General features: G+C 43.9%; 1 protein-coding gene and 1 pseudogene across 1 annotated transcript; both read right to left on the reverse strand.

Moving 5' to 3' along the window:
• Positions 1 to 203: 203 nt before the first annotated feature.
• LOC132571322 (oocyte zinc finger protein XlCOF6.1-like) lies at positions 204 to 1,998 on the reverse strand (annotated as a pseudogene).
• An 11,227-nt stretch (positions 1,999 to 13,225) lies between these two features.
• Positions 13,226 to 24,336, reverse strand: LOC132571875 (zinc finger protein 345-like). Its single transcript, XM_060238666.1, has 3 exons — positions 24,243 to 24,336; positions 16,084 to 16,206; positions 13,226 to 15,447 (listed from the first exon to the last, which is right to left on the reverse strand). Exons 1-3 carry the CDS (start codon positions 24,334 to 24,336, stop codon positions 13,226 to 13,228), a joined length of 2,439 nt encoding a protein of 812 aa, XP_060094649.1.
• Between the last annotated feature and the right edge of the window lie 672 nt (positions 24,337 to 25,008).

The raw sequence follows: 25,008 nt of genomic DNA on the forward strand, positions 1-25,008 counted from the left end.
TTTGCTTGCAACACCTTTGGCCAGCCACCCCTTATTAAAGCAGACAAACGACTTAGGAACACAGTGTAAAAGAAAGTAAAACAATCACTGTGAAGTATGGCTACTATGCTTTATAATAAGATTACATTACATATAGTGCTTAAATAGTGTTTAAATATTAAATAGATAACAATTATATCACAACAAATAACATGATCCTGTAATGTAAATTAAGAAAAGTCCCAGCCTTGTAATGCTTCAGAATAGCTTCTGTAATGAACCAATGGGCATCCAGATGTAAACCGATTTTGTGATTAATCTTCTGCAGAAAATATTCTTAATAACTCTTCCTCTGTGTTTATTTCTCTATTATTTATAACTCTGCATATATATGGGAAGGAAACCAGTCCTTTAGTCTTTTCATAATATATGACACAAAGCCTTCTGTTTTAACATTAGCTGGCACAATACTCTCTAAAAGCTAATGCTCTTTACATTGCTTTGTATGGTCTGTGGTTATCTTTTAGGTATGAAATAAGAGAAAAGCTAGTTTCCTGCGCTAAGCAGTTACCTGGTTTCTCCTTTCGTGGGTTCTTCTTAGATGCTTTTGAAGACTGCCACGCTGACTGAATCTCTTTCCACATACTGAACATTCGAAAGGTTTCTCCCCTGTGTGGGTTCTTTGATGTTCTTGGAGGCTACAATCGTGACTGAATCTCTTTCCTCACTCTGAGCATGTAAAAGGTTTCTCCCCTCTGTGAGTTCTTAGATGCTTTTGAAGATTGCAATTCTGACTGAATTTCTTTCCACACTCAAAGCATTCAAAAGGCTTCTCTCCTGTGTGGGTTCTTAGATGCTCTTGAAGATGGAGACTCCTACTGAATCTCTTTCCACACTCTGAGCATCCAAAAGGTTTCTCTTCTGTGTGAGTCTTTTGATGCCATTGAAGCTTGCCATTTGAAACAAATTTCTTTCCACATTCTGAGCATTCAAAAGGTTTCTCCCCTGTATGAGTTTTTTGATGCTCTTGAAGATTGCCACTCCGACTGAATTTCTTTCTGCACTCTGAGCACTCAAAAGGTTTTTCCCCTGTATGGATTCTCTGGTGCTGTTGAAGATTGCCATTCCACCTGAATTTCTTTCCACACTCTGAACACTGAAAAGGTTTCTCCCCCGTGTGGGTTCTTTGATGCTGTTGAAGATTGCCACTCCAGCTGAATCTCTTTCCACACTCTGTGCATTTATAAGGTTTCTCCCCTGTGTGAGTTTTTTTATGCTCTTGAAGGTTGCCACTCAGCCTAAATCTCTTTCCATACACTGAGCATTCAAAAAGTATCTCCCCTGTATGGCTTCTTAGATGCCTTTGAAGGTCACAACTCTGAATGAATCTCTTCCCACATTCCAAACACTCAAAAGGTTTTTCCCCTCTGTGTATTCTTTGGTGCACAAGAAGCTGCGATTTATACTTGAAGTACTTCCCACACTGAGTGCATTTGCATGCCTTCATTATACTTTGTTTTGAAAAATGTTCGTTATGCTTTCTCCCATCAGAGAACACCAATCCTCTCTCTGAGCTGATAAATGGCTTCTCTCCCGAATGAAGCCTCTGGTGTTGAACAAGATCTGATTTCTTGCCACACTGTGAATGACTATAAGGTTTCTCTCTTGTATGTGTTTTTTGATGTCTAATTATCTCTGCTCTACAAAGGAAGCTCTTTCCACACTCCAAGCGTTTATGGCTCTCCTTTTCAGCATGGATTTGTAAAGGGTTATTATATTGGCTAACATCTGAGTTCATTCTATATTTCAAACATTTGTATGTTGCTTCTGCCTTGTGAATTATTTTTCGGAAATTCCAATCTCGACAAGGAATGGGTGTATCCCTCTTCTCTACAGCATGGCTGCCTTTCTGTCTCTTAGGTCTGCCTTGATTGCTAACGTTTCTTTCCAAGTCATCCTTCTTAACTTTATCTGGAGATTGCTGATGAAGTTCCTCACCTTCCTCATTCCTCTGAACATCCTCTGTTGGAATAAAGAGAAAGATCCCATTGGTACCTGGGAGGGAAGGGAGGGTTCTAAGGCATCAGTGTGACTGTGACAGGAAAGAACTGAAGGCCCTTTGACCTCATCCAGCTTGGCAGGTCTTAACAACCTCCCCTTTCCCCAGAATATCCAGTGTTTTATGGACACCACAGCACCTTGAGAGCCACACATGAGCTCTTGCCCTGAAGGAGCTTCAGAGTCAGGCCCCAGAAGGCTTTCTTCCCTTTTATAATAATAATAATAATAATAATAATAATAATAATAATAATAATAATAATAATAATAATAATAATAATAATAATAATAATAATAATTTTTTATTTCTATCCCGCCCTCCCCGCTGGAGCAGGCTCAGGGCGGCTCACAACATAAAACACACATTACATCAGTTATAATTATAAAACACGGTTAAAACAATTACAAAGTATTAAAACAAAGTGTTAAAACAATTACAAAGTATTTTAACCCACAAACACTGGCCACAGCTGCCCTGAGAGTGAGCAGAAAGTGAGTATAAATGGGCAGTCTTCGCAGTGGAGGACAGTAAGCAGTGAGGTGCCGCAGGGCTCAGTACTGGGTCCCATTAGGGTTGCCAATCCCCAGGTGGGGGCAGGGGATCCCCCGGTTTGGAGGCCCTCCCCCTGCTTCAGGGTCGTCAGAAAGCGGGGGGAGGGGAGGGAAATGTCTGCTGGGAACTCTGTAATTCCCTGTGGAGATTTATTCCCATAGAAAATCATGGAGAATTGATCCACGGGTATCTGGGGCTCTGGGGGGGCTGTTTTTTTAGGAAGAGGCACCAAATTTTCAATGCAGCATCTAGTGACCATCCCCAAAATATCCCCCAAGTTTCAAAACGATTGGACCAGGGGGTTCAATTCTATGAACCCCAAAAGAAGGTGCCCCTATCCTTCATTATTTCCTATGGAAGGAAGGCATTGAAAAGGTGTGCCGTCCCTTTAAATGTGATGGCCAGAACTCCCTTTGGAGTTCAATTATGCTTGTCACAGCCTTGATCTTGGCTCCACCCCCAAAGTCTCCTGGCTCCACCCCCAAAGTCCCCAATTGGACTTGGCAACCCTAGGTCCCATGCTTTTTAACTTGTTCATTAATGATTTGGAGTTGGGAGTGAGCAGTGAAGTGGCCAAGTTTGCAGATGACACTAAATTGTTCAGGGTGGTGAGAACCAGAGAGGATTGTGAGGAACTCCAAAGGGATCTATTGAGGCTGGGTGAGTGGGCGTCAACATGGCAGATGAGGTTCAATGTGGCCAAGTGCAATGTAATGCACATTGGGGCCAAGAATCCCAGCTACAAATACAAGTTGATGGGTTGTGAACTGGCAGAGACTGACCAAGACAGAGATCTTGGGGTCATGGTAAATAACTTACTGAAAATGTCAAGACAGTGTGCGACTGCAATAAAAAAGGCCAACGCCATGCTGGGAATTATTAGGAAGGGAATTGAAAACAAATCAGCCAGTATCATAATGCCCCTGTATAAATCGATGGTGCAGTCTCATTTGGAATATTGTGTACAATTCTGGCCACCGCACCTCAAAAAGGATATTATAGCATTGGAAAAAGTGCAGAAAAGAGCAACTAGAATGATTAAAGGTTTGGAACACTTTCCCTATGGAAAAAGGTTAAAATGCTTAGGACTCTTGAGCTTGGAGAAACGTCGACTGTGGGGTGACATGATAGAGGTTTACAAGATTATGCATGGGATGGAGAAAGTAGAGAAAGAAGTACTTTTCTCCCTTTCTCACAATACAAGAACTCATGGGCATTTAATGAAATTGCTGAGCAGACAGGTTAAAACAGATAAAAGGAAGTACTTCTTCACCCGAGGGGGATTAACATGTGGAATTCACTGCCACAGGAGGTGGTGGCGGCTACAAGCATAGCCAGCTTCAAGAGGGGATTGGATAAAAATATGGAGCAGAGGTCCATCAGTGGCTATTAGCCACAGTACATATATATTGGCCACTGTGTGACACAGAGTGTTGGACTGGATGGATGGGCCATTGGCCTGATCCAACATGGCTTCTCTTATGTTCTTATGAGCCAGCCAGGTGGCTTGGGTTGTTTTGCCTGGCCGTGCTGAACATGACTTCTGCTGCCACCCAGGCTGCCAGTGTGGGTGTGTGGGGGGGAGTAGCAGGGCAGGTGTCAAGATGACATGTTGCTGTTCACCAGGGCTTTTTTTGTAGCAGGAACTCCTTTTAGGGTTGCCAAGTGCCATTCAAGAAATAACTGGGGACTTTGGGGGTGGAGCCAGGAGCAAGAGTGTGACAAGCATAATTGAACTCCAAAGGGAGTTTTGGCCATCACATTTAAAGGGACTACACACCTTTTAAAATGCCTTCCTTCTATAGGAAATAATGAAGGACAGGGGCACCTTCTTTTGGGGCTCATAGAATTGGACCCCCTGGTCCAATCGTTTTGAAACTTGGGGGGTATTTTCTGGAGAGGCACTGGATGCTATGCTGAAAGTGTGGTGCCTCTACCTAAAAAAACAGCCACCCCCCCCCCCGAGCCCCAGATACCCGCAGATCAATTATCCATTATTTCCTATGGGAATAAGTCTCCATAGGGAATAACAGGGTTCCCATTTCCCTCTCCTCCCCCTGCTTTCTGATGACCCTGATGTGGGGGGAGGAAAAGAAAAATCTGGGGATCCCCTGCCCCCACCTGGGGATTGGCAACCCTAACTCCTTTGCATATTAGGCCACACACCCCTCATATAGCCAGTCCTCCTGGAGCTTACAGTAGGCCTTGTACTAAAAGCCCTGCAAGCTCTTAGAGGACTGGCCACATCAGGGGTGTGTGGTCTAATATGCAAAGGAGTTCCTGCTACAAAAAAAGCCCTGCTCTTCACTGTTTTGTTTCATGCATCCTCCCAGTATGCAAGAGAGTGTGAGACCGAGACTCTGGAGTACATGCCAATTTGTAAACCTTTTCCTACTGTGTGCATTCATATTGATGTCTGCCATTGCTGCTGTTCCCAATCTTGAGGAAGTTTCTGTGAAACAAGCCATATAAATAGTTGACTGCTTGTTGTTGGGACCAATTCTTCAAGACTCTTCCGGGACCATTGGACTTATTGAAAATCTTTTGAATTAACATAGAGGATGACTCTCAAAAGAACCTTGTCACTCACTGAAGGAAATCGTCGCTTTGTTATATTTGTATGGTTTGACGCTGTTTAATCACCCTTTGGGTGAAGAAGTACCTCCTTTTATCTGTTCTAACCCGACTGCTCAGCAATTTTATTGAATGTCCATGAGTTCTTGTATTGTAAGGGAGAAAAGTACTACTTTCTCCATCCCATGCATAATCTTGTAAACCTCTATCATGTCACCCCGCGATCGACGTTTCTCCAAGGTAAAGAGCCTCAAGCGTTTTAACCTTTCTTCATAGGGAAAGTGTTCCAAACCTTTAATCATTCTAGTTGCCCTTTTCTGGACTTTTTCCAATGCTATAATATCCTTTTTGAGGTGCGGTGACCAGAATTGCACACAGTATTCCAAATGAGACTGCACCATCGTTTTATACAGGGGCATTATGATATTGGCTGATTTGTTTTCAGTTCCCTTCCTAATAATTCCCAGCATGGCGTTGACCTTTTTTATTGCAATCGCACACTGTCTTGACATTTTCAGTGAGTTATCTACCACGACCCCAAGATCTCTCTCTTGATCAGTCTCTGCCAGTTCACACCCCATCAACTTGTATTTGGAGCTGGGATTCTTGGCCCCAATGTGCATTACTTTGCACTTGGCCACATTGAACATCATCTGCCACGTTGACACCCACTCACCCAGCCTCAACAGATCCCTTTGGAGTGCCTCACAATCCTCTCTGGTTCTTACCACCCTGAACAATTTAGTGTCATCTGCAACTTGGCCACTTCACTGCCTACTCTCAACTCCAAATAATTTATGAACAAGTTAAAGAGCATGGGACCCAGTACTGAGCCCTGCAGCACTCCACTGCTTGCTTACCATCCTCCACTGCGAAGACTGCCCATTTATACTCACTCTCTGCATCCTATTAATTAGCCAGTTTTTGATCCACAAGAGGACCTGTTCTTTTACTCCATTACTAAGGAGCCTTTGATGAGGAACTTTATCAAAAGCTTTCTGGAAGTCAAGGTAAACAATATGTATCGGGTCTCCTTTGTCCACATGTTTGTTCACCCCCTCAAAGAAATGTAATAGGTTAGTGAGGCAAGATCTTCCCTTACAGAACCCATGCTGAGACTTCCTCAATAACTCGTGTTCATCAATGTGCCTACTCATTCTCTTCTTGATAATGGTTTCTACCAACTTTCCCGGTATTGAAGTCAGACTGACTGACCTGTAGTTTCCGGGATCTCCTCTGGAACCCTTTTTAAAGATGGGGGTGACATTTGCTACCTTCCAGTCCTCAGGAACGGAGGCAGATTTCAATAAAAGATTACATATTTTTGTCAAAAGATCCACAAGTTCAACTTTGAGTTTGTTCAGAACTCTTGGATGTATGCCATCCGTACCTGGTGACTTATTAGTTTTTAATTCATCTATCAGTTGTAGGACCTCCTCTCTTGTCACCTCAATCTGACTCAGGTCTTTCAACACCCCTTCCAATATAAGTGGTTCTGGAGCAGGCAAACACTTCTTATCTTCCACAGTGAAGATGGAGGCAAAAAATTCATTCAGCTTCTCAGCCATTTCCCTATCCTCCTTCAGTAATCCTTTGACCCCTTGGTCATCCAAGGGCCCCACTGCCTCCCTGGCTGATTTCCTGCTTCTAATATATTTGATGAAATTTTTATTGTTGGTTTTTATGTTTTTTGCAATATGCTCCTCATAGTCCCTTTTTGCCTACCTGATTACAGTCTTGCATTTGATTTGCCACTGCCTGTGTTCCCTTTTATTAATTTCACTTGGACTAGCTTTCCACCGCTTAAATGAGTCCTTCTTACCTTTTACAGCTTCCATTACTTTGTTTGTTAACCATGCAGGCCTTCTCTTATGTTTGTGCCTTTCCTAACTGTTGTGTCCTAGGTTCAAATGGAGAACTGTTACTTTTGGAGGGAAGCTGAACAAGCCAAGCTTGTACTCCACACCAGGGTTCCAGAGAAGGCCTAAGCATGCCCAATCAGGGGAAGGATTGAAACATAAGTAGCCAATCAACATCTAGGCTCATACTGTACCCTGATAGGCCCTTAGGCCTCTGTAAATAGCCAATCCATGTACATAGTTAAGGTCCAATCAGAAGGGGGCAAGAATTGTATAAAGGAGCAGGAGGTTTGAATAGAGCTCAGTTGTGTTGGTGTTCCTGAAGTAAAGCTTGCTGAAATCACTCTCCGACTCTGGTCTCTTACTGCGCCGACCTCAGTACTTTACACTAACTTGTGGTATATATTTTATCTGAGCTTCTAGGATTGTAGTTTTAAATAGCCTCCAAGCTTCCCCAAGGGTTTTTACTGTGTTTACCTTTCCTTTCAGTTTCCTCTTCACATGCCTCCTCATCTCAGAGAATTTACCCCTTTTAAAGTTAAACATGGTTGTGCTGGTCTTTTGGAGCAACTCTCTATTTATACAAATGGTGAAATCAATAACATTATGGTCACTGCTCCCAAGCTGTGCGATTACTTTTACATCTCTCACCAAATCTAGGGCATTACTTAGGACCTAATCCAGGATCGCCCCACCCCTGGTAGGTTCAGAGAGCATCTGCTCCATAGCACAGTCATTGAGAGCATCTAGAAACTCAATCTCTTTCTCACAACCTGAACACATATTGACTCAATCAATCTGCGGGTAGTTAAGATCACCTATGACGACACAGTTTTTACATCTAGCCACCATCTTTAAGCCTTCCATCATATTATCGTCGTCCTCTATCTTTTGATTTGGTGGGCGATAACAAACTCCCATAGTTAAATTGCCTTTTTGGCCCTCTATTTCAACCCAAAGCATTTCTAGAAGGGAGTCTAATTCTCTGACCTCAGTCTTACTGGACCATATGCCCTCTCTGACATACAGAGCCACCCCACCTCCAACCCTTCCCTCCCTATCCTTCCGGTATAACTTATATCCAGGAATCACCGTGTCCCACTGATTCTCCTCATTCCACCAAGTTTCTGAAATTCCCACAATGTCTATGTTTTCTCCCAACACTAAACATTCCAACTCACCAATTTTGCTTTGAAGACTTCTAGCATTTGTGTACAAACATCTATAATTTCAGGCAAACTAGGCCCGCCACCTTCCTCCTGCCACCTCTAGGGTTGCCAAGTCCAATTAAAGAAAAATCTGGGGACTTTGGGGGCGGAGCCAGGAGACTTTGGGGGTGGAGCCAGGAGACACTGGGGGTGGAGCCAGGAACAAGGGTGTGACAAGCATAATTGAACTCCAAGGGAGTTCTGGCCATCACATTTAAAGGGACAGCTCACCTTTTTAAATGCCTTTCTTCCATAGGAAATAATTAAGGATAGGGGCACTATCTTTTGGGGCTCATAGAATTGGACCCTCTGGTCCAATCGTTTTGAAACTTGGGGGGTATTTTGGGGAGAGGCACTAGATGCTATACTAAAAATCTGGTGCCTCTACCTCAAAAAATAGCCCCCCCAGAGCCCCCAATACCCACGGATCAATTCCCTATTATTTCCTATGGGAATCATTCTCCATAGGGAATAATAGAGTGCCCAGTAGACATTTCCCTCCCCCCCCCACGCTTTCTAAAGGGAGGGGGGAGGGCCTCCATACCAGGGAATCCCCCTCCCTCTCACACACACACACACACACACAAATACTTACTTGGTCTTCTTCCGGAGAACTGTGCCTGCTGAGAAAACGAAAGCAAAGAAGGGAGGGGCCGTTCTCCGAAGCCCTTCCTGTTTCCTCCTTCCTGCCCAGCCTTAAAGGGGCAGGGATTTTACAAACTGCTCAGGAGCTCTACAACAGGAGCTCTATAGGTATGTTCTCCCCCCCCTCCACCCCCCACCCCCCCGCTTCTCAATTTTTGAAGACCGGGAGATTAAGCTGGGAACCCAGAAGTCTCCCGCTAAAGCGGGGGGATTGGGAACCCTAGCCACCTCAAGACTCTGGCAGGCAGTCCATTCTGTTTGTCACCATCTCAGTGGACAACTCTGATCCATTACCCAGTAGAAAAGTATCAGCTAACCCTTCATCTCTTTGAGATGAGTCTTCCCGAACCAGAGACATTTCCTCTCCTGTCGGCTTTCCCCCAAGATTTAGTTTAAAAACTGCTCTGCCACCTTTTTGATTTTAAGCGCCAGCAGCCTGGTTCCATCCGGGGACAAGTGGAGACCGTCTTTTTTGTACAGCTCCCGCTTGTTCCAGAAAGCATCCCAGTGCCTAACAAACTTAAACTTTTCCTCCTTACACCATCATCTCATCCACACATTGAGACTTCTAATTTGTGCCTGTCTCTCCAGCCCTCCATGTGGAACAGGTAGCACTTCTGAGAAGGCTACCTTGGAGGTCCTGGCGTTAAGTCTCCTGCCTAGCAGCTTAAATTTTTCCTCCAGGACCTCACATCTGCATTTCCCCACATCGTTGGTGCCAACATGCATCACGACCACCGGCTCCTCCCCAGCACTGTCTATCAGCCTATCTACTGCACGCGTAATGTCCGCTACCTTCGCACCAGGCAGGCAAGTCACCATACGGTCAGTATAAACTCCATACCCATCTTTTCAAAGGACATCTTATGTTTCTACTTAAAACAGGTGCCCCATGGGACAAAGTCTTTGACATGCTATGATGATTACACCCACCCTCAGGATTCTCTTTGTCTTTTTCTTTGCTGAGCAGCACTTTTTCTTTTTTTTTCTGACTGTCCCACCTAGTTGTTTTAAATCTATATTGATACATGCTGACCCAGCCTAAGCAACAAAGGGACTGACTAAAATCCATTTTTTGTCTTAGTTTGATAATGGCACAAAAGAGGGTAACTGTAAATCAAAACCAACAACCTGTTTTATTTTACTTTAAGCTGAAATGATCAGGTAGGAATCAGGTTTAGGATTTATGACATGAACTGGCACAGGAATGAGCTAACTTTGTATAAACAGAAACACTAGTTTGTCACAAACAAGTAGCTGTTCCTGTTATTCAGAGAGGTTTTTACAAACTGAGGAGAGAAGTTTGTTGGAATTCTCTTCTTACATAAAGATAGCCTCTTGGCTTCAAAGACACTTTGGTTGGTGAAGAAAGGAACATTCACACAAATTCCCATTTCCTTTCTTATCCTCTTGATGTGTGTGTTAAGTGCCATCAAGTCACATCTGACATTGGGTCACCCTTCAACTTGACATTCTCCAAAATGTCCTACCATTAGCAGCCATCCCCAGATCTTGTAGACATGACTTCTTTTATTGAGTCAATCCATCTCATGTTTAGCCTTCCTATTTTGGTCTTCATCCAAAGAGCCAGTTTGGTGTAGTGGTTAAGTGTGCGGACTCTTATCTGGGAGAACCAGGTTTGATTCCCCACTCCTCCACTTGGAGTTGCTGCAATGGCCTTGGGTTAGCCATAGCTCTTGCAAGAATTGCCCTTGAAAGGGCAGTTTCTGTCAGAGCCCTCTCAGCCCCACCCACCTCACAGGGTGTCTGTTGTGGGGGAAGAACATAAAGGAGATTGTAAGCTACTCTGATTCAGAGAGAAGGGCGGGGTATACATCTACTTTCTTCTTCTTCTTGCTGCCTTCAGCTTTTTCTAGCATTGTTATCTTTTCCAGTGACACAACTTCCAATAATGTGGCCACAGTATGATAGCCTCATTTTAGCTTCCAGGGAGAGTTCAGGCTTGATTTGATCTAGAACCCACTGATTTATTTTTTTGGCAGTCCACCGTATTTGTAAAAAGACTCCTCAATCACATTTCAAAGGAATCTACTTTCTTCCTTTCAGCTTTCTTCATTGTCTAACTTTCACACCCATACACAGTAATGGGGATTAGTTTGGTTCCCCATTTGGCATGAATTAATTTCATTTTAGACACCAACACATCATGACACTTAAAGATCTTTTCAAATTCCTTCATGGGCTGGCCTTCTCTTTCTGACTTCTAGGGTGCAGTCTTCCTTTTGGTTGATAATGGAACCAAGGACTAGAAAATCTCTGAACATTTTCAACTTCTTATCTGTCAACTTTAACATTATGTAATTCCCCAGAAGTCATTACTTTTGTCTTGATGTACAGCTGTAATCCTGCTTTGGCACTTTCTGCTTTAACCTTCTGCAGTAGTCATTTCAAGTCTTCTGTGTTTTCTGACAATGTGGTGTCATATGCATATCTAAAATTGCTGATCTTCCACCAATTTTTACTCCACCTTCATCTAAAACAACTAGAGGTTTCCTTATGATATGTTCTGCATACCAATTGAAGAGACAGGGAGATAAAATGCATTCTTGTCTGACACCCTTGGCATTTGGAAACCATCTTGTTGGAAAGTCATGGGAGGAAAAATATAGCTTTTGGGGTGAGGGAAGGGGCTGAGTGTTGGTGTTTGGAGAGGTGGCATGCAAGAGCAGAGGTGCAGTTGGAGGCTAAAACAAGAGTCTTTTGTTGCATCATTCTTATTTTCTAGGCATCTGTACCTTGCTTTTCTCCCCAAATGGGAACCCAAAGCAATTTCCAACTATTTATTTATTTTAGGTCATTTATAGTCTGCCCTATCCCAAGGAGGGCTCAGGGCAGATAACATTATAAAACAATATAAAATAAAAGACAATTCAATCATAGACAGTTTTTTATGGTGGCTCAGTTGGCACTAGGGCTGCCAAGCACCCAGTCCAGGCGGGGAATCCCCCGCCCCGGAGGTCCCAAGCCGCCGGCCCACATTGGGCTGGTGGGGGGAACCTCCTGCTGTGTAGCCAGCATGATGTCACCCGGAAGTGACGTCATTAAAATGGTGGCACACACGCAGGGTCGCTCTAGGCATTTCTGGGGAAACTATTGTTTTCCCAGATGCTCTAGCCATTTGGGAGGTAAAACTCTATGGTACAATAGGTTCCATAGAGTTTTAACCTCCCAAATGGCTAGAGCGTTGGGGGGGACCATAGAGTTTTCCCGGAAATGCCTAGAGCAACCCACATGCGTGCCACCATTTTGATGATGTCACTTCCGGGTGACATCATTTCATTGCGTGCACGCACTGAGTGCATGCGAATGTCCCCCGCTTGAAGAGGACTTGGCAATCCTAGTTGGCACATGTTGTACAGTCTAAGAATCAGCCGGTACATGTCTGGACTATGAATCAGTCCTACGTTCTAAGAATCAGACACAGCAAAGGTAATTTAACATTATGACAGAGGGGTAGTAAAGCATACGGCCAGCCAATGGAGTAGAATGCCCGATAGTGTAGGATGCCCGCTGCCTCAACTATCATTCTCCTCATCTTTATTTTTGTCCTCACAACTGTTAGGCTGAAAGACTGACTGTCCCAAAGTCACCCAGCAACTTCCACGGTAGAATGGGGCTTATGAATCTGGATTTCCCAGTTGTTAGTTCCATGCTCGAACCACAGCACCATGAGATCACAGAGGGAAAAATAGCTGATCTAGTGTAGTGAGGAACTGTACTTTCAGAGAGGGAAGAGGACTATTTGAGCCAGGGAGTGGGATGGACAGGAAAAGTTTCTCTAAGGTGGGAGGCACACTCAAGGAAGGTTACCCATAGTGAGTCAGAAAAAATGGCATAACTCACAGGTAGGTGGGGGAACAGTGTGATGCTGTAAAGGATAAGCTTTCTGAAGTTGGCATTAGCAAATGTTATGAGTTTTGGGATCCAAATTACCCCCAACATAAGGCTTTTGCTCCTGAAATTATGCCAATGTTTGCGACAGTGTATGTCTGTGAACAGCTCTATTCCGTAATAAATGCCCATAAATCAAAAGTACGTTCTCAGCTTAAAGGTACACACCTGAATAGCATACTCAAGATTGCTACAGCACAGATACTGACTCCAGATTTTGCTTCTATAATCCAGAGCAAGAGGTGTCAGTGATCAAAGACAGTTAAATAAAGAAAATACTATTAATGTTTCTATTTTGAGTAAAAAATTACATTATTAATTGAGTTTGCCTGTGTCTTTTCTAAAGTTTGTATCTCTGGTGCCAGGCATTACATTTTATGATACACGTGTGACATTTATGTCAGATCCTTGTGACAAATGAGTTCGACATCTCTGGGCTAAGAAGTTGCATGTCCTTCCCTTGTGTGATTTCTTTGATGCCGCTGAAGAGTGCCACTCTGACTGAATCTCTTCCCACACTCTGAGCATTCAAAAGGCTTCTCCCCTGTATGGGTTCTTAGATGGTTTTGAAGAGCATTACTCCGACTAAATCTCTTTGCACACTCGGAGCATTCAAAAGGTTTCTCCCCTGTGTGGGTTCTCTGATGCTGCTGAAGATTGCCACTGTGACTAAATCTCTTTCCACACTCTGAGCATTCAAACGGTTTCTCCCCTGTGTGGATTCTTTGATGCTCCTGAAGATTGCGATTCAACCTGAATCTCTTTCCACACTCTGAGCATTTAAAAGGTTTCTCCTCTGTGTGGGTTCTTTGATGCTCCAGAAGACTGTAACTCAATCTGAATGTCTCTCCACCCTCTGAACATTCAAAAGGTTTCTCTCCTGCATGAGTTCTTTGATGTTCTCGGAGACTACAACTGTGTCTGAATTTCTTTCCACAGTCTGAGCATTCAAAAGGCTTCTCTCCTGTGTGGATTCTCTGATGCCGTTGAAGATTGCCACTCCTACTGAATCTCTTTGCACACTCAGAGCATTCAAAAGGCTTCTCCCCTTTGTGAGTTCTTTGATGCTGTTGAAGATTGCCACACTGGCTGAACCTCTTTCCACACTCTGAGCATTCAAAAGGCTTCTCCCCTATATGGATTATTTGATGTCGTTGAAGATGGCCACGCTGACTGAATTTAATTCCACACTCTGAACATTCAAAAGGCTTTTCTCCTGAGTGGGTTCTTTGATGCTGTTGAAGAGCGCCACTCCGAATAAATCTCTTACCACATTCTGAGCATTCAAAAGGTTTCTCCCCTGTGTGGGTTCTTTGATGCTCTTGAAGATTGCGAAGTTGAGTGAATTTCTTCCCACACTCTGAGCATTCAAAAGGCTTCTCCCCTATATGGGTTCTTTGATGCTGCTGAAGATTGCCAAGCTGACTGAAACTCTTCCCACACTCTGAGCATTCAAAAGGCTTCTCTCCTATGTGGGTCCTTTGATGCTGTTGAAGATGACCAAGCTGACTGAATCTCTTCCAACACTCTGAGCATTCATAGGGTTTCTCTCCTGTGTGAGTTGTTAGGTGAATTTGAAGAGCACCACTGTGACTGAATCTCTTCCCACACTCTAAGCATTCAAAAGGCTTCTCCCCTGTGTGGTTTCTCAGGTGACTTTGAAGAGCGTCACTCCGACTGAATCTCTTTCCACATTCTGAGCATTCAAAAGGTTTCTCCCCTGTGTGGATTCTTTGATGCTGTTGAAGAGTGCCACTCTGACTGAATCTCTTTCCACACTCTGAGCATTCAAAAGGTTTCTCCCCTGTGTGGGTTCTTTGATGCTGTTTAAGATTGCTACGCTGACTGAATCTCACGCCACACTCTAAACATGCAAAAGGCTTTTCCCCTGTGTGGATCCTTTGATGCTGTTGAAGAGTGCCCCTCCGACTGAATTTCTTTCCACAATCTGTGCATTCAAAAGGCTTCTCCCCTTTGTGGTTTCTTTGATGCTGCTGAAGATGGCCACGCTGACTGAATTTCATTCCACACTCTGAGCATTCAAAAGGTTTCTCTCCTCTGTGGATCCTTTGGTGCACAAGGAGTTGTGATCTGGATCTGAAGTGTTTTCCACACCAAAAGCATTTATGTGCCTTCATTATATTGTGCTTTATATTACGTTTTCCTCTATCAGAGCATGCCATTCCAGATTCTGAGCAGATAAATAGGTTTTCTCCTGAGTGAATTCTCTGGTGTTGAACAAGGTCTGATTTCTCAGAGAAGCTCTTGCTACAGATTGAGCAGCTATAAGGTTTGTTCCCTGTATGAGTTCTTTGATGTCTAAGGAACTCTGCTCTGCAAATCATGGTCTCTCCACATTCCAAGCATTGATGGGCCTTCTTACCACTGTGCATTTGTAAATGGGCATTATATTGGGACTGATCTGATAAGTTCATTCCACACTCCAAGCACTTGTATGTTTCCTCCACCATGTGAATTACTTCATGGAAAATCCCACCTTGGCAAAAACTGGGTTTGTCTCTCTTCTTCACCATGTGGCTGCCTTTCTGCCTGTTCAGTTCAACTTCATTCACCAAGTTTCCCCTCATGTCTTCATTCTTGACTATATTTGTTGATAGATGATCCAAGTCCTCATCTTCCTCATTCCTCTGATCATCCCCTGGGGGAATAAAGAGAGCGATCTTGTTAGAACCCAAGAAGAAAGTCTGATCTGTACCTGAAGTGCCATACACACGCCAAATATTTCAGTGGCTTCTTCCTGCTGTACAATGATGAGTACAATAATATACATTGTAAAGTATATTAAGTCTCCTACATTAGAGATGCTTGGTTTGGACTCTATTTCTATGGCTCCATGCCTGTATTATTTTTTTGACGTGACTTGAGGGCTCTTTCCAACTGAAGCTCTTTGCGCACTGCAAGCATGGTTTCTCTCCTAAGGCAATTTGTGTTCATTCTCTGACTGAAAGTCTTTGCAAAGGCCACACTTCCATAATCATTTCCCCTGAAGCAGGGCTTTTTTGTAGCAGGAACTCCTTTGCATATTAGACCACAAACCTCTGATGTAGCCAATCGTCCATGAACTTGCAGGACTTTTAGTACAGGGCCTACTATAAGGGGTAGGAGGACTGGCTACATAAGCAGGGTGTAGCCTAATATGCAAAGGAGTTTCTGCTACAAAAAAAGCCCTGCCCTGGAGTAGATTCTCTGTTTAGGATGGAGGTCTTTGTTCCTTCATTTTTTGATTGACCCTTCTTCTTGGACTGGGAAGGGATGGGCTGATCCTGCCTCTTACCTGTGTTTCTTCTCTCCTGCCTCTGTCCATCTGTACCTCCCAAGTGTTCGTCAGCATCCTCATTCTTTATTTTTTCCAAGGAGAACCCCTGGAATCCTCCAGCTGTCTCCTCTAGATCTGCAGCTGGAATAAAGAAAAGAGTTTCAGTCAGCACCCACACAAGATGCCAAGGCACCAGTCAGGCCATGCTCATGAATGGGTGTGCAATTTCTCCACCTGATCTTCCTTACTTCCAAACTGAGCCACTGGCCACACTTTATCCCTGCCAGGCCCTCTTGTTGTGTCAGAGCAAGGAACACACAGTGAGAACACTGGCAGAAAACAAACAACTGTGCACGAAACTGGATACAAAGACTATATGAACTACCGGTATAATAAGAAATGAATTATATCAGTGAAAAAATACAAATTAATTCTATTCAAAAATATATCCAACCATACATTTGTAAAGATGAGCACAAAAACACTCAGATGCTGTATCAATGATAAGAATAGTGACCTCCTGGGGTTCCATGACTTCTTAAAAAGTCTTCAGAGTTTGGAATGTTCATATTCTACAGTTCTTATAGTTCATATATATATATATATATAAGATGAAATCCCCGGGTAACCAAAATTCTCCAGGACACTTCATACAACTGCTCAACACTTCTGGCATGTGCCAAAAGGAAACCCAAAAGGCTACCACTGCAAGGAAGAGCTCCAAAGAAAGCACCCATCCCGCTTCATAGTAAGGCCCAAAGGCATCCTGGAGAGCACTGTAGGAAAGGAATGATGTGCCTCTGGCCCAGTGGGGCTGTTCTTTGTAAACTCCCTCCCCAGAATATCCAGTATTTAAGGATAATGCTCAACAGCCACAGATAAACTAAGCCCTAGAAAGAGCCTCTGAGCCCCCAGCTCCCAGGCCCCTGAAGGCCTCCCTTCCCTCCTTACTTAGCAGACGATAATTCCAGCAAACTAGATGACCCTGGAGGTCCCTTCCAACTCTATGATTCTATGAACAGGAAAGGTCCCATGGTTATTCCTTGTTCTTTCCCTTGACAAAACCATGAAAGATACCTACTTCCAGCCAATGTTCCCTCTAAGCTGCAGAGTCTTATGAGCAACAATTTTGTATCAAAGCTGTGAGCTACTGGCATTAAAGTTGTGAGCTACTGCATAAATTATTGTGCTCTGGGGTCAATTTTCCTAAGCTAAGATAAAAATGTGTGAGCTGGAGGCTAAAAATCTGTGAGCTTGCTCACGCTAATTCAGCTTAGAGGGAACACTGCTTGCAGCTAGTTCATTTAGGAATGAAATAATCTCTTGAGATCTACCGGAGAAACTCTGCAGCCATTCTTCAGATGCAAGGCCTTTGTCTGTCTCTGCCGTAGTCTGTCTTACATTCTTGGCTTCTTTGGAAGAGAGAGAGAAAGAATTCTCATATAGGGAAGGAAGGAAATCCAAGGAAGAGGAAAAATTATTGTGGAAGGATGGAAGCATGGTCAAGATCAAAGTGCACAGTGTGAACCCATACAAGGGAGATGGATCTATACCAAATCAGAGTCAGAGCAGATGGCTGTACTCCCATCCAGGGGAAAGGGCATGCTCTAAATGATGGCAACTGAGAAACTGGGATCTGGCCATTTCCAGAATCTTTCTGAGGGCCCCTCAGTCACGCCTCGGCCTCAGGCCAGGACACCCTCTCTTGTTTGGGGGATGGCCACAACTCTGGCCTCGGTTGCCTCTGAATCAGCAGGGTGGCTTGTATCACTCTACACAGACATGCTGAACATTACTTTCACTGCCACCTCAACTCCTTCAGGTCCCCAGTGGTGGCCAAGTAGCTAGGCAGACCTCACAAACATATGCTGCTGTTCAGTATTTTGATTCATACATCATCTCAATGGTGTCGCGAGTGCCTCTTGCCATGTTATTCAGTCTCAGGATTGTTATGTGACTTGATGTAACCTTGATGTAACCTTACATTGTTGTATTTCTGCATGATTCTGCCTGTTATGTCTGTACCTACCAAGTAACCACTTCTGCTCTGAGAAGGAGAACACGATGGCACCAAGGTCATCCTGTGTTATCAGACTCTCAGAAAATGTACTTTGTTTCTTTCTTGCCAATGTTGCGAGGAATGTTTGTAGGGGGAATGCAGGGGACTGCAATTTGTAGTGTTTGGTGCTTAACAGTTTGAATGTATAGCAGGTGAACCCAAGCTTATATCTGGGGGAACTGAGGCCTTGAGCCTCAGTTTCAGCAAGTGAAGTCTTGTTCACTGTACCTGTCTATTATCATGCAATAAATCTACTCCACTAAATCCTGCGAGGCAATTATTGATTAAAATTGTGCAAAACTTGACAAATGGCAACAATTTGCACTTTTGGCAACTATGAATGATCCTTACCCAGAAAGGCCATGCTCCCATAATTCTCCAGCATGACTTCCCTGTAGAGAGCTCTTTGGCCCGGATCCAACAGGGCCCATTCAGCCTCAGTGAAATACACACCCACCTCCTCAAAGGAAAATGGAGACTGAAATAAAAAGCAGATTCCCTCCTCAGAGATCATGCCTAGCAGAAATGACACTTTCAACAGGAGCATTCTGGGAGAGTGCAGGATGTCACATATTAGGGTTGCCAAGTCCAATTCAAGAAATATCTGGGGACTTTGGGGGTGGAGCCAGGAGACATTGGGAGCAGAGCCAGGAGCAAGGGTATGACAAGCATAATTGAACTCCAAGGGAGTTCTGGCCATCACATTTAAAGGAACTGCAGTGCGCACCTTTTTAAATGCCTTCCTCCCATAGGAAATAATGAAGGATAGGGGCACCTTCTTTTGGGGCTCATAGAATTGGACCCCCTGGTCCAATAGTTTTGAAACTTGGGGGGTATTTTGGGAGAAAGCACTAGATGCTATACTGAAAATTGGTGCCTCTACCTCAAAAAACAGGCCGCCCAGAGCCCCCGAAACCTCCAGATCAATTCCCCATTATACCCTATGAGAATCGATCTCCACATAGGGAATAATGAAGTGCCCAGCAGACATTTCCTTCCCTCTCCTCCCCCATTTCTGGGGACTCTGAAGCGAGGGATTGGCCTCTCTATTCACGAGTTGCAGCCAAGTTCTTCAAAGTAACACAGACACACCATCCCAAGAGGAAGCCTTTCCAATCAGAGACGGAAGCCTCCAGAGGTGAAAAGTCACATGGTGGCTTCGGGGGCTTCCCTCCCTCTCCGCCGGTCAGTTGATTGGGGGCAGGAAGGAGCCTGGGAAAGTGGAAGAACCCCTGCTGGGACCTAGTGATTGGCAAGCCTATCACATATGCATAAAGAGAGTGGAGTTCAAAGCCTCTCTTCCTCAGCAGAGCTGGATCTGGAGGGAGCAGAGGGGGTGGTTGCCCCAGGCGCTGCCACGGTGAGGGTGCAAAATTGGGTATGGAGTCCATTCTATTCTATGGGCACATAAGATAGAATGGACCCATAAGGGGGCATCATTTTTTAATTTTGCCCTACCCCCCAAAAAACCCATGTAGATCCGGCCCTGTTCCTCAGACAGGAGAAGCAAAAGCCTCCCTGAGAACGGAGGGTGGAGCCTGACTATCCTCCATTAATCCTCCCTACCTGGACCACATGTCGAGTTGTCATTTCCAGTCCTTTGCAAAGGTGATTGCTTGACATCTCTTTACTGTCTGCAAGGGAGACAAATTAAAAGGATGAATTTTAACCTCAAGTTCCTATTTTATTTGCTTCTTTGAGTTCAACTTCCTGCATCCCTATTCCTAGGAATGTGAAACCCTGTCTTCTTTACACTCAAGAAAATTTGTAATGACTTCTAGTAAACTGTAGGAGAGGTGGAGGAGAATCATCAGGTACCTGTGAGCTTCAGGGAGTTATAAATGCTGCCAGTACATTTCAGAATTCTGTGATGCTTGAAATGTGCCCTGTGAAACCTGGAGCTGAAAAGGTTACGTCATCCCTGCTGGATCAGACCAAAACCCAAGGCATACCATTCTCTCACCTGCTGGGCCTTCCCACCCATCTGGAGTCCGGACCAACAAGAGAAAAAGAGAGGACCAGAAATCACATTGCACAACAAATCACCATCACATCCAGCCCAAACCTAGATTTGATTTTAGCGCATCAGCCAGGGCTCTAGAAACTCTAGGGCAGGGGTGGCCAAACTCTGGCTCAGAAGCCACACGTGGCTCTTTCACACATATTGTGTGGCTCTTGAAGTCCCCACCACCCCATTGGCCAGCTTGGAGAAAGCATTTATCTCTTTAAAAACCAGCCTGCAGTTTGGAGAATACATTTAAAGTTAAAGTTCCTTTCTTTCCACCTCTCCCTCCCCCATATATTTGCCTTCGTTCCTTCTTGTCTTGCAGTTCTCAAACATCGCATGTTCATGCCTTGAGGCTCTCAGACATCTGACATTTATTCTATGTGGCTCTTACATTAAGCAAGTTTGGCCACTGCTGCTCTAGGGTGCTGCCAATGGGTTTTTATTCCTTCTCTTAATAGAGTTGGAAGGGACCTCCAGCAGATGCCCTGACTTCCTATCCAGGTATTTGGCTGGATGAGACACCCATGCTCCACCCTCAAACTTCATGGAGAGGCAGGCCATGGCCTGGTATTCCTAGTCCATTATACTTTTTCTGACTGTGGCCTACTACATGCCCCTGAAAAGCCTTTAAGCATGGTTTGGATCCCAAATAATTGGCCCCAAGCAATAGATTTTCAGGGGGATACTACTCTAGAACATGCTGTTTGTGTGTTTGTAAAGTGCTATCAAGGCATACTTATGGTGACGCCACAGTTATTCAAGGTAAGAGACATTCAGGGGTGGTTTGCCGTTGCCTGCCTCTGCATAGCAACCCTGGATTCCTTTGGTGGTCTCCCATCCCATCCAAGGACTAACCATTCCATTTATCCACATAGACATTGTGGGAATTTCAGAGACTTGGTGGAATGAGGAGAATCAGTGGGACACGGTGATTCCTGGATATAAGTTATATCAGAAGGATAGGGAGGGAAGAGTTGGAGGTGGGGTGGCTCTGTATGTCAGGGGGTTATACAGTCCAGTAAGACTGAGGTCAGAGAATTAGATTCCCTTCTAGAAATGCTTTGGGGTCGAAATAGAGAGCCCAAAAGGAAATTTAACTATGGGAGTTTGTTATTGCCCACCAAATCAAAAGATAGAGGACGATTATAATATGATGGAAGGATTAAAGATGGTGGCTAGACGTAAAAACTGTGTCGTCATAGGTGATTTTAACTATCCGCAGATTGATTGGGTAGTTCAGGTTGAGAGAAAGAGATTGGGTTTCTAGATGCTCTCAATGACTGTGCTATGGAGCAGATGGTCACAGAACCTACCAGGGGTGAGGCGATCCTGGATTTGGTCCTAAGGAATGCCCAAGACTTGGTGAGAGATGTAAAAGTGATCGCACTGCTTGGGAGCAGTGACCATAACATTATTGATTTCACTATTTGTATAAATAAGGAGTTGCCCCAAAAGACCAGCACAAACGCATTGAACTTTAAAGGGGGTAAATTCTCAGAGATGAGGAGGCATATGAAGAGGAAACTGAAAGGAAAGGTAAATGCAGTCAAAACTCTTGGGGAAGCTTGGGGGCTATTTAAAACTACAATCCTAGAAGCTCAGATAAAATATATACCACAAGTTAGGAAAGGCACAAACAGGTATAAGAAAAGGCCTGCATGGTTAACAAACAAAATAATGGAAGCTGTAAAAGGTAAGAAGGACTCCTTTAAGTGGTGGAAAGCTAGTCCAAGTGAAATTAATAAAAGGGAACACAGGCTGTGGCAAATCAAATGCAAGACTGTGATCAGGCAGGCAAAAAGGGACTATGAAGAGCATATTGCAAAAAACATAAAGACCAACAATAAAAATTTCTTCAAATATATTAGAAGCAGGAAACCAGCCAGGGAGGCAGTGGGGCCCTTGGATGACCAAGGGGTCAAAGGATTACTGAAGGAGGATAGGAAAATGGCTGAGAAGCTGAATGCAATTTTTGCCTCCATCTTCACTGTGGAAGATGAGAAGTGTTTGCCTGCTCCAGAACCACTTATTTTGGAAGGGGTGTTGAAAGACCTGAGTCAGATTGAGGTGACAAGAGAGGAGGTCCTACAACTGATAGACGAATTAAAAACTAATAAGTCACCAGATCCGGATGGCATACAACCAAGAGTTCTGAAAGAACTCAAAGTTGAACTTGTGGATCTTTTGACAAAAATATGTAATTTTTCATTGAAATCTGCCTCCGTTCCTGAGGACTGGAAGGTAGCAAATGTCACCCCCATCTTTAAAAAGGATTCCAGAGGAGATCTGGGAAATTACAGGCCAGTCAGTCTGACTTCAATACCGGGAAAGTTGGTAGAAACCATTATCAAGGACAGAATGAGTAGGCACATTGATGAACACGAGTTATTGAGGAAGACTCAGAATGGGTTCTGTAAGGGAAGATCTTGCCTCACTAACCTGTTACATTTCTTTGAGGGGGTGAACAAACATGTGGACAAAGGAGACCCACTAGATGTTGTTTACCTTGACTTCCAGAAAGCTTTTGATAAAGTTCCTCATCAAAGGCTCCTTAGTAAACTCAAGAGTCATGCAGTAAAAGGACAGGACCTCTTGTGGATCAAAAACTGGCTAATTAATAGGAAGCAGAGATTGTGTATAAATGGGCAGTCTTCGCAGTGGAGGACGGTAAGCAGTGGGGTGCCGCAGGGCTCAGTACTGGGTCCCATGCTCTTTAACCTGTTCATTAATGATTTGGAGTTGGGAGTAAGCAGTGAAGTGGCCAAGTTTGCAGATGACACTAAATTGTTCAGGGTGGTGAGAACCAGAGAGGATTGTGAGGAACTCCAAAGGGATCTGTTGAGGCTGGGTGAGTGGGCGTCAACGTGGCAGATGATGTTCAATGTGGCCAAATGCAAAGTAATGCACATTGAGGCCAAGAATCCCAGCTCCAAATACAAGTTGATGGGGTGTGAACTGGCAGAGACTGACCAAGAGAGAGATCTTGGGGTCGTGGTAGATAACTCACTGAAAATGTCGATAGTGTGCGATTACAATAAAAAAAGGCCAACGCCATGCTGGGAAGTATTAGGAAGGAAATTGAAAACAAATCAGCCAGTATCAGCCAGTATCATAATGACCCTGTGTAAATTGATGGTGTGGTCTCATTTGGAATACTGTGTGCAATTCTGGTCACTACACCTCAAAAAGGATATTATAGCATTGGAAAAAGTCCAGAAAAGAGCAATTAGAATGATTAAAGGGTTTGGAACACTTTCCCTATGAAGAAAAGTTAAAACGCTTGGGGCTCTTTAGCTTGGAGAAACGTCAACTGCGGGGTGACATGATAGAGGTTTACAAGATTATGCATGGGATGGAGAAAGTAGAGAAAGAAGTACTTTTCTCCCTTTCTCACAATACAAGAACTCGTGGGCATTCAATGAAATTGCTGAGCAGTCAGGTTAAAACGGATAAAAGGAAGTCCTTCTTCACCCAAAGGGTGATTAACATGTGGAATTCAGTGCCATAGGAGGTGGTGGCGGCTGCAAGCATAGACAGCTTCAAGAGAGGATGGGATAAAAATATGGAGCAGAGGTCCATCAGTGGCTATTAGCCACAGTATGTATGTACATACATTTCATTTATCCACCATAGCTAATAGCTGCACTCAGATTTGACTTCCTTTCCTTCTTTTTTCTTTGAGCCACCCTGAAACCCTCTAATGGAAGGAAGGTGAGATATGCATATTTTAATTAACATAAAGAACGGAGTTGCCTTCCATTATTCTGTCTACTCCTCCTTAAAGTGGAATGGTCACCACCACATCCTATGGCACCATGTCTCAGAATGCTACTCTATGTAGTCTGCAAAAGTATTCCCCGTTTCTCCTGTCCTGACAACTTCACTATCTACTCCATCTAGGCAAGAGGCACCCTTACCACCAATACTCCTTCTAAGCTGTGGAGTCTTGTGAGCAAAAATTCTAGTTTGTGAGCATTAAAGTTGTGAGCTACTGCATACATTAGTTTGCTCTGGGGCCATTTTTCCTGAGCAAAGACAAAAATGTGTTAGTTGGAAGCCAAAGAACTGTGCTAGCTCACACTAACTCAGCTTAGAGGGAACACTGCTTACCACTTGACACGGCATCTTGGGCACACTCCTGGGCCTGCATCCTTTGACTTCCTTCTGACAGAGCTCCTTCTGCCTCAGAGACCTTTGTTTCCATCTTCACGGATCGTCCCCAGATCTGAAACAACAACAGGGAGACTACCAAACTAGATGATCCAGGTGGTCCCTTCCAACTCTATTAAGAGAAGGAATGGAAGGTTAAGAGAAGGAATGGAACAGGCTGAGGAGATGGATCCTGACCCACTCCCAGACTCCTTATCGCTCCATCCAGCATCAGAGCTGCTTCAACCAAAGGGGCAAGAATCAGGATTGGGTTTTCTTCCCAGTCTAGTGAATTATTTTCTAGAGGCAGAAATATCTAAGAAAAGATGAGAGTGATACACTGAAGAAGTATACAAAAGAGACGAAAGGATGGGAGATTCCTTTCAAGAAGAATCGTTTGAAGAAATACCAACAGTTTGGGAAAGTGAAGTGAAAGCTGTACTGAGAGCAATTGGGAGAAACAAATCACCAGGTGTAGATGGGATAACAACAGAAAAGGAGTCCATCAAAATCTTAACAAGAATATGCTAACAAATATGGAAAACAAAACAATGACCACAGACTGTAAACATTCCAGTTCCAAAAAAATGGAGATATCTAAGGCTGTAGCAACTACCAAACCATTGCATTAATTCCTCATGGAAGTAAAGTGATGCTAAAAATCTTATAACAAAGTACGTCACTGATCTAATTTATATATATATATATATATATATATATATATATA

Source organism: Heteronotia binoei, chromosome 5, assembly GCF_032191835.1.
Source record: "Heteronotia binoei isolate CCM8104 ecotype False Entrance Well chromosome 5, APGP_CSIRO_Hbin_v1, whole genome shotgun sequence".
NCBI lineage: Eukaryota > Metazoa > Chordata > Lepidosauria > Squamata > Gekkonidae > Heteronotia > Heteronotia binoei.